Here is a 9,801-nt window from a genome sequence, read left to right as displayed (position 1 = left end):
GGTTTTTTTATGGGTCGCGACTCGCAAGTAAATATCCCCTTTGTTCTGTTTCCTACATTAAAAACCACTCACCCCAAAACAGGTTCGCCCCCAAAAATGAGGGCGGTTCTTGTACTTGTTTACTGAGGATACGGTTAAAATGTAGGGTTAGGCACAGTTTTAATGAGGGTTACGCTTAGGAATAAGGCTAGATTTCGGCACCGTTTTACTGAGGTTGTGTTTAGGAATATGGTTAGGCTTATAGTTTTACTGAGTGCACGTTTACTTTAGGTTAGGTTTTGGCATAGTTTACGTTTAGGAATACCAGGTGAATACCGCTGCATTTGCCCCGGGGCCACAGTGTTTTTTGGGGGGGCGAGCGTCTTGGCATTGTGTGAAAGTGCACCACAGTGTTGCTCTCTGTGGTCAGAGCCACTTCTCCTGACGTTTGTGTAGCACGTAAAGATTGGAACGGTGCTTTCTGATAACTGCTGCTTGCAGTGAGACACGACAACGTGGCCAAGCAGCAGCAGTGACCGCTAGTCTCCCGCCGCCGGCCACAGCACAAGAGACCACTATTCTCCCACACATGGCTGAGCAGCACTGTAGACCTCTGTACCGTACCGTACTGTACAGTGCATTATGCAACACAGAGCGCCACTGTGGAAGGCACCGTAAGGGCCAGCCGTGTGAGGCATACTGTACTTATTTAGATATGAAATGTTGCCGGTGTCGTCTGGCAGAAAACCAAAACCGTTTGAACTTTTCCTGAAATGGGATAAAAACTAACCCTGTGTTCCTCTGTCAAAAGTATTAAACCAACGATATCAAAGTGCTAAAAACCATAGCGAAAATGTGGCGATCTACAAGCCCACGACGTGTCGTCAGCCTGTAGATTGTGTATTATTTTCGCTATTTGTCGTAGGTCAGAACTCAAGAGTATGGAGGACTGGAGTGGTTAACCGGTGTTGGGAGAATGTTGAATGAAATCCTGCAGTGTTTACGAGCCCCCTAACTCACACCCACCCACCCTGGCTTGCTTGTCTTGGCAGGCTGAGTCGCCTCACTCACAGAGGGGTCCATTGAACTGCCCCACAGTGTGGGACTGGTCGGTGCAGTTCGACTGCAGAGCCCAGGACCTCTTCATCAACCCCCTGTACACCGAGAAGCCCAAGCACGACAGGTCCATGCCCAGATCACGGCCGAAGGTAATTCACCAGAGAAATGCTGCTCATGCAAGTACAGTAGGCCTGTCACAATTATTACATAATCGTCTAATCGCAATCATTTGAGATAATCGCAATGATTTAGCATAATCGTCATAATCGTTTTCCATGTAGCTAATTTCGAAAAACAAATAGCAGGAATGGTACTGTAGATCTACAAGCTTACGACGTGCCACTTTGTGATGCGTTGTAAGCTTATAGATCAGCTATTTCCGCTATTTTAAAAATAATATTTACGTATAAAATGATTAAATATGTCAGTATTATGCCCTGTGCAGTTTGTGATTATGAAGCCTAAATGGCAAACAGAAATGAAGCTTGTATTCATATGATAGATTGGTGGGCCAGTCAAAATTGTGGCATGAACAGGGAGTGGCCCACAGGCCTGAGTTTGAGTATCACTGAAGTAGAGCATTTATTTACCTAAAAAAAATCTAAAGTTAGACTATGGAGACGATAAGAACTCCCTTGTGTCTTGCCCTCAGGGCCACCAGAGGCAGCTGTCCCTGCCCAACGCCTGCAAGACGCCTCCAAAGAAAGGCTTCTTCAAGGACGAGGCGGAGAGCCTGAAGAAGATGCTGCGCGTCAAGCGCATCAGCCGCTGGATGCTGTCGCCCGAGACACCGCACCCCTCCTCCGCCACCCGGGACTTCTACGAGACGTGGCAGCGCAAGCAGCCCCTGGACCCCCACGGCCTCATCCTGCCCTGCCTGGACGGACCCGCCGTCCGCGTCTGGATGCAGCGCTACCTCCGCTGGATCCAGGAGGTACAGCTTAGAACAGGGGTCCTCAACCTGTGGGCCGGGATTATTTTGGGGGGGTCCCCAGATGTTTAGCTAAATGTTAATATTGTTTACTCACTCAACAGTAAACAGTGTATAGAGCATATTATGCACATTTCTAAAGTGACAATGTAAGGACTTTTTAATACTTCTAAAATCACCAATTAAACATTGGCCAAATTGTCAAATATTTAGGTTTTAAAGGGATATTCCACAGGGCTTTTTCTCCACATACACACCCATTGTAACTTCAAACTACAAAATATTCAAATATCTAAATATTGAATGAAGCAAATTAAAAACTGTTCAGGGTGTTCATAAAAGCCTGATTAGACGATTTGGTACTGTACTGCTCTTGTCTTTGTTTTTTTTTTGTTTTTGTTTTTTAGTTTTTTTTCCCCCTCTTATCTATCTTTCTTACGTCTCTGTAACTTTGTAAATAACTGTATACTGCTGTGCTACTACTGGACAACTACATTTCCCCCTTGGGATAATAAAGGTATCTATCTATCTATCTATCTATAACACTACCAAAAGTTTTTTTGAAAGTGAAATATCCCTTTAAATATATAGCGTTTTTACTGAATAGGGGTTTGGTCTACCTATGTTATTTTTGTCTAGATTGATATTTCTATGCATTTGATGTATTGATGTACAGTATTACCTTTACTTATTGTAGTAATGTATTACCTTTGCTTATTGTAAGTCGCTCTGGATTAAGAGTGTCTTCTAAAGGCCTAAATTGTAATGGTCCCGTTCCCGCTAACTAACAGGTGCAGATCTTCGGCGGCGGTGCCGTCACGGTCCTCAGCAAGGTGTCAGAGCTGCAGAGCGAGGTGCGCGAGCTGCAGCGGCGTCTGGAGCGCCACCATGGCTCCTCCTCCTCCTCCTCCTCCTCCAACCACCAGCGAGGTCTCCCGCGCAGGGCCTCCCGGCCCGGCGCCGAGGCGGACGGCAGCAGCAGCAGGTCCTCGGTGCGCCTCTCCTCCTCCTTCCCCTTCACCACGCTGAGGCACAACTGGTCCTACAAGCCGGCCATCCCCACCAGCGTGCTGCAGAGCCTCATGGCCTCAGGGAACCTGGCCGACAGAGAGGACGCCACAGACACCGAGTCCCTCGTCTAGAAGAACCAGGCGTTCTCACACTTTTTTTTTTTTACCTTCTTTTTTTTTACAACAAGGGTCATATTTTAGTTTTTAATTAGAGAAAGTGAAAGATGAGTGTTAAAATGTTTTCATTTACTGCTTTCTGTTGTTTTAGCGATTTTAATGATGTTGATTTCAGGTGGTGGGGGGCATGCGTAAAAGTGGCTGAATATGTATTTTTAGACCCAATAAGCCCATTCCCAAGATGCACCGCAATCTTTCATGGGCAGATGTGACTTATGGGGGCTAATAGTGTTACTGTACGCATGCCCCCAACCCACTGAAATCAAAATGGCTAAAATGATAGAAAGCAGTATATGAAAACATTTTAACACTCATGTTTTCTTTTCTCTAGTTACAATCTAAAATATGAACCCTTGTTGTAAAAAAACAAAGTCGTCCTATAACACTTAACAGTATACAACGAACGGGTCCGTTTGGTTCCATTTGTATACTGTTGGAGTTACAGTCTTGTAACGTTTGATTTTGAACCCCCCTAAAGGAACCCAGAATCCACTTTGAGAACCACAGGTCTAGTTCCTTGTGACATTTTCATGTCAAGGAAAGACCCCTTAACATTGATCTTAAGGGGTCTCCCCATAGGAAATGATCTCCCCATAGGAGATGATTTGTCTGATTTTGTAACTGTTCGCAAAAGGCCCCTGGGGACCCCACGTAGAGAACCAGTGGTCAACACTCAACAGTCCTTTTGGGATACAGTCCTTTTTTGGGTCCTTTTTAAAGTCTCTCATTAGGAATTTACTTCATCTTTTTATTTTATGTATTAAAAAAAAACGCCGTGGCCCAAATGTAAGAATGATCCTCTTGGATACTGCCTTAGAACCGATGGCCAAAGCTAATACCGCTTGTGCCCCAGAACATATGCAAATAAGAGCCTTTAGCGCAACGTGCAGCCGGGTACCTAAAAGGGAGATTTTGTACGTTCCCAAGCTTTGCGTCTTTTTTTCTTTTCCCAAGAGCTTTCGATAGATCAACCTTAAACACTGTGTATGGATGCACTGTGGGGACCACCCAGGGCAATGCCAAGGTAGCTGTCTATATGTTGGCGTTGTTGAATGGACAGCGAGATGACATTGATTTGATGAGCAAACATCAAACATCGATGGAACGGATTCAAAACCTTGCAATGAAGGTTGGCAGTGGACTATGTGTGATATCTGTGTTTCTGTTGGGAAACAAAGCCATGTCCCCTCCTCTTCTGCTGCTTTCTGTAAAATAGGAGCCAAATGACCAAATATGCAACAGCAACAAATACCATATGCAACAAAAGACAAAGAGCCATTTGAGCAAATTGCAGCACTTGGGGTTTCGTAAAAGGGAAGCTATAACATGGACTTAAACCCTATATACTTTGTTGACCGGGGTCTGTACTGACTCCTTCCCCCTCTATATCAAATCACTTTGTCGGAAATAGCCGATCTACAAGCTCACAATGGCTATTTTAGCTGAATGTTCACCTATTTTGACATGCCCAGAATAGGAACGTGTGTGCCATGTGGTTAAAGATAGTTCCATCTGGTAGTTTATAGGTGGGATATGGGCAGCTTGTTGAATTAGGATCTTGGCATCTCCATCAGAATGGTGTTCACTTTATGTCATTATAGGGTGTGCCAAATGTAGTTCTAAGAGCGGCCATTTCTTGAGTAAACACAGCCTTACACGGGTGTTCTGATTAGACTATAGCATTAGTTCTATGCAATCAAACAATTGAAGCACCTGTGTTTGTACCCAAGCAATGGCCGCTATGGACTACAATGATGTAGCCGCTGGCGCTTTCAGTATACAGTATACTCTTGCATTCGACTCATTGTAGGTCTATGAGATGAGACACATTTTTACATTTGTTCTTTTTCCCTTTAGACGTTCCCTTTGGACTAAACTGTCCAATTGGAGCTTGAGAGAGCGAGAGAGGAAGACCAAGTGCATGTGGATGCTGAGAGACAGTTTGACTTAAAAAAGACACACTAAGAAAACAGAATTGGAAAATAAATTGCAGAGCCATCTGCTGGCCACAAGAATAATCACACTTAACTTGACATGGGGTTTTCTAACTCAAGCGATAAAGATGATAGACTTCTATCATCACTTGTTGTCCAGGCTTTAAAAGCTGTTTGTGACCTCCCTTTTCAGAAACCGTAAATTTTAGCCTCCTGTTGAAATGTATTAGCAGTAGCACTGATGCAGTACCTGTGAGGTATGCAGTTGTTTCTCTCAGTGGATACCATTCCATCCTCAGAATGCGTAGTCAGAAAACAGTGAATAAAAGGGTCCGTCCAACACAAAGCACTATAACAAATTACAATATTGATCACCACTGTAATGGTTATAGTTATAGTGTGGACAATCCTAACCACATGAACTTTAGCGTCTCTATTCTGGACTGGAGCAAACCTTTGTAGAAACAAGCTCACAACGCTGCAGTAATGGAAGAAGTACTTGTGTTTTACTTAAGTAAAAGCATCAATACCACTGTAGAAATACTTGAATTACAAGTAAAAGTCCTGTATCCTTGTAAGGTGCAAAAGTATTGGCATCAAAATATACTTACATAAGTATTTCATGGAGATTTAACTACTGTGTCTCCCATTGACCAAAGAAACAAATCTGTGAATTCAAGGTGTAATTGATAGAAAATAAGCCATTTCTTGGGTGAAGTACACTTTTAAGTACCCAAAGAAATAGTAGTGATTTAGCAGACCTTCAAATAGACAAAGTTTAAGGTCTGAAGCTGTGCGTATGTTTTGTAATCTGTAACTATTAGTTTTCAAAAGATTGTTGTGGAGTGAAGTACAATATTTGCATCTGAGTTGTAGTGGAGTAGAAGTAAAAGTATTGAAATTTGGAAATACTCCAGTAAACTAAAAATACCTCAAGATTTTACATAAGTACAATACTTGAGTGCATGTACTTGGTTACTTTCCACCACTGCAACATTGTGAGATACTTCCACTAAACACATTTGGTGTGAACGGGAAAAAAGGAGGGTGCCTCGTCTAGACCCCTGAGGGCCTCCGGTCAATGAAGGTCAATTCAGGGTTTAATACTGTTTAATAATGCTTATAGGCAACCCTTATAAAGACTTTGTTCATGATCTGCATATTTCAAAAGTTATGGCTACGGGTAAGGTATTTTTTATTCTATGTTTTATTCTTTTGCTATAAGATTCCAGGCTATTTTAATATGGACGTTACTCTGAGAAATGTATCCTTTTCACGTGGTGCAGAAGATTGGATGGTTTACGCTTATATCCACAAAGCTATTTGTTTATTCTGGGAATAATTACTAATGACAATTTAATGCTTTTTATTCACAGTTAATGTACACATCTTTACACTGTAAACAACTAATAGGAACTAGCATATGGAAGTGATGCTATATAGGTTTTTGACTAGTGTTTGGGGGGAAAATGTAATTTTTGTTTAAATGTAATTCAGTTTTAGAATTTAAAAGTCAACCTGAATGCTATACTTAAAAGAATCAGAATTCAGTATTGGTTAAGTAAGTAGAATGAGTATAGTCTCAGCTGGCTTGAGTTGTGTTTATCCTGTATATCTCAGATTTCATTTATCATAATGAATGCCCATATAAAAAAAGATGATTTGATAAGCTGGCTCAGTGTTAATAAGCAGTGTAATGAACACTGCCGCATATAGGAAACGGGCTGAAACCGACCTCCCCATTTACTACTGACGGTTACAGTTGTAGGTGTGTGAAATAGGAGAGGCTTTTGACGTGTAGATTTCACCTTGTGTTTGAAACGTCTCGCCTTCTCAGTGAAAACCAATGATGGGTTCTTGTGACACGGACACTTTATGCACTTAATGTCAGACGAAGCTGTGGAGGCGAGAACACAAGGACGTTTCTATTTCAAGTGGACCAACTTTACTGCTGCCTAACCTTTTAATTTATGCAGCGTCGCACGGCGGCGGCGCCATGAGCAGAAGACGGCAGATCTGCAAGCTTGCGGCGCGTCACATCCACGGCCCGCTGTGAGCTTGTAGATCTGCAGTTTTCGGTGCGCGATAACGCCCTTCGACAAAGTATAAATCATGCTTAACTAAAGCTGTCTTGTACGCCTTAAGCTTTTGGGCCAACTGAAAATAGGGAGGCAAAGATGTACTGTTATTTGCTACTGGTGTTCGAGAAAATAGTCACTTTTTTATTTTTTATAAATCTTGATATATATATAAATATATATATATATATTATATTTTCACTGCACTACTGATATAGAATACTGATATTGTTCTATGCTTAATCTGTTATACTGTACATTGTATGAGCATCTAAATGCATCGGATGGTGTCAACAATGTTTATTCTCCATGCAGATTTGTAGATTTGTCATGATGACTTTGGAATAAAATATTGCTCTATACTCACAGTTGGGTCAGATTGTAGTACATTGAGATGTAGTAGGTATATAGTAAGTATAATCCCTTTGTTTACAAAACAATTGTAATCTAATTGATTACTTTTGGATTACTTAACAAGCAAAACAGATTGTGCCTTAACTGCAATCACAAAACATGTTACACAAATACCCCCCTCCCCCTGTTTAATCATCTCAACATTTAGCATTTGTTCAGCACTTTGTTGGTCAAATAAAATGACCCTTACGAAAACATCCTGGCATAGACATCTACAGTACATATTGTGAAGACTGAACCAAACCAACACACAAGAGACAGCATTTCAAAAGCCTCAGATGGGCATCTATCAAACATATAATTTTCGGAATGTCTGAGTGAGTGTCTGAGTGTCTGTCACAGCGTTTCTCCTCAGTGGCTGGAGCAATTGTGTGGGTGTCTGGCCGTGTTAGAGATGTTGTCCAAAAATCATGCAGATCGGTACACAGTATCTCTGCAGCCATTAAACGAAACGGGTATTTCTTACATTGATGCTCCTACATATTATCATGCAAGCACCAGTTAAAGTTACTTTCCATCCCTCATATACTGTGTGCACAGTGCACACCCCATAACCCACACACTGCACATCATTTCGAAGCTCATATCTTTGAACGGGTAAGGACTAGTTCACAATAATGGCAGAGTGGGAATTGGGGAAAGCATCCATGGAAGCTAAACTATAATCAAACATAGGTTCTTCCCGATCCAGGGTTTTAGTCCGTGCAGATGTCAGTATTTTCCAGTCCGAGTCCTATGTTGCCTATGAAAGGAGAGGCAAACATTAGTAGTGCATTTCACCAACATAATAAAACAAAATATAGGGGGAGAAATAAGTGGAAGTTCTCGCTTACCGCCTGAGCCAGTTCAATATAGAGAGCCAGTCAAGACTTCAGAGTGAGTGCTTTTAGAGTGGCCGCTCCTAGCTGGTCAGTGTAGGTGTGCCCAGATCAGGCTGATAGGGAGGAGGTAGAGTGGCACGTACATACCTTTCCTCGATGACTAGTCCTAGATTTGAGGGCGTTGCTCTTGGGGTTGTACTCCGCCTCTGTCCCACTGTCTCGCCTCATTGCGGCGCTTACCTGTCGTGCGGCCGCCTAGCGAGACTCCACAAGATGAACTGTATTGTTTCTTTTCTTAAAGAAAACAAAGGCCACATGGAGGCGGTTTCTATTGTAGTGCAAGAGGAGAACTTGTTCAAAATGTTAGGTTAAAATGTACAAAATGTTAGGTTAAAATGTTAACCTATCAAGCTGTTCCACTGGGGGGTAAAGATGTTGCCACCATCAATGGCAAAAGTGTCTTTGAGGCCTCAGCATTTTCTTTCAAGAAGACAATCTCATGGCTTCTTGGCCATCTCTATGTGACCACGAGTTACCCCCATTTAGATGCACGGAACATTCCTCTTCTGCCCCGGATTTGAACCTGGTTTCCTGTGTAAGTGCTGAGTTTGTTTTGCCTGCTCGCTCAGGGAATAAATTGAGTCTTGTTGTCAGATCGGGTACGTTCAGACAGTCAGGGCAGATGCATCAAGCATTGACCCCATCCACTCCCATGTTAAGGGAATAACCTGAAAGAGAGGTTAAATCTGTGACCGAAGACGCGTTATGCCTCTGCGGGGTCACAAGCTCAAGGGTTCTCACTCGGTACTAGAGACACTCACCAATAGGACAGATCTCAATGCAGGAAGAACGTCACTTTGTTGACACTCATGACCTGCTCAAGTGTGAAAGTTCAAAGGTAAGGGAGTAATGCTACTATAGGCAGGAGTGTTACGCATCCTTATCATTCATGTGTGGACACGCACATACCGTGTCTAGGTGAGACATGACCTTTGACATGATCTAAATGTCTCAATAGAAGAGCAGGGAGACTGGTCCAGATTGGACAGAATAATACATTAATTTTATTCATTAAAATAGGTTACAGTGCAACTTTAAAGACACAACTCTTTGCACAGCATGGCGTTCACTATCCTGAGTTTCTAGTCAGTGACACAGCTTCAGCTGTCAATGATGATCAGTCATCATAATAAGTATAGACCTATGACTCTATTTCTTCCTGAATCGAGAATTAACTTCACAATACAAAGTGTAGTCAGTTACTACCCAACCCTGTCTATTTACCATATACTGCTTTGGCCGTAAAGATCAAACCAGATTCAGTTTTAACCCAAAATATTTTTAGGGCCTACCTAATAAACCCCTCGATGCAGCGTAGTTTTGCTTTTGGAAAATGTG

The 9,801-nt window shown here is 42.3% G+C and overlaps 1 protein-coding gene across 1 annotated transcript in view; it reads left to right on the top strand.

Moving 5' to 3' along the window:
• The window catches only part of mtmr12 (myotubularin related protein 12), a 27,759-nt gene extending 20,223 nt beyond the window's left edge, over positions 1-7,536 (top strand). Inside the window, exons 15-17 of the mRNA XM_080739107.1 lie at positions 1,032-1,187; positions 1,691-1,972; positions 2,761-7,536. Coding sequence (XP_080595233.1) covers positions 1,032-1,187; positions 1,691-1,972; positions 2,761-3,111 — 789 coding nt within the window. The 3' untranslated portion in view covers positions 3,112-7,536. The remainder of the gene's footprint in view (positions 1-1,031; positions 1,188-1,690; positions 1,973-2,760) is intronic.
• Positions 7,537-9,801: the final 2,265 nt, after the last annotated feature.

This window comes from Nannobrachium achirus (genome assembly GCF_963921795.1).
Source record: "Nannobrachium achirus genome assembly, chromosome: 12".
NCBI classification, from domain to species: Eukaryota; Metazoa; Chordata; class Actinopteri; order Myctophiformes; family Myctophidae; genus Nannobrachium; species Nannobrachium achirus.
This window is presented reverse-complemented; position numbering and strand designations above follow the sequence as displayed.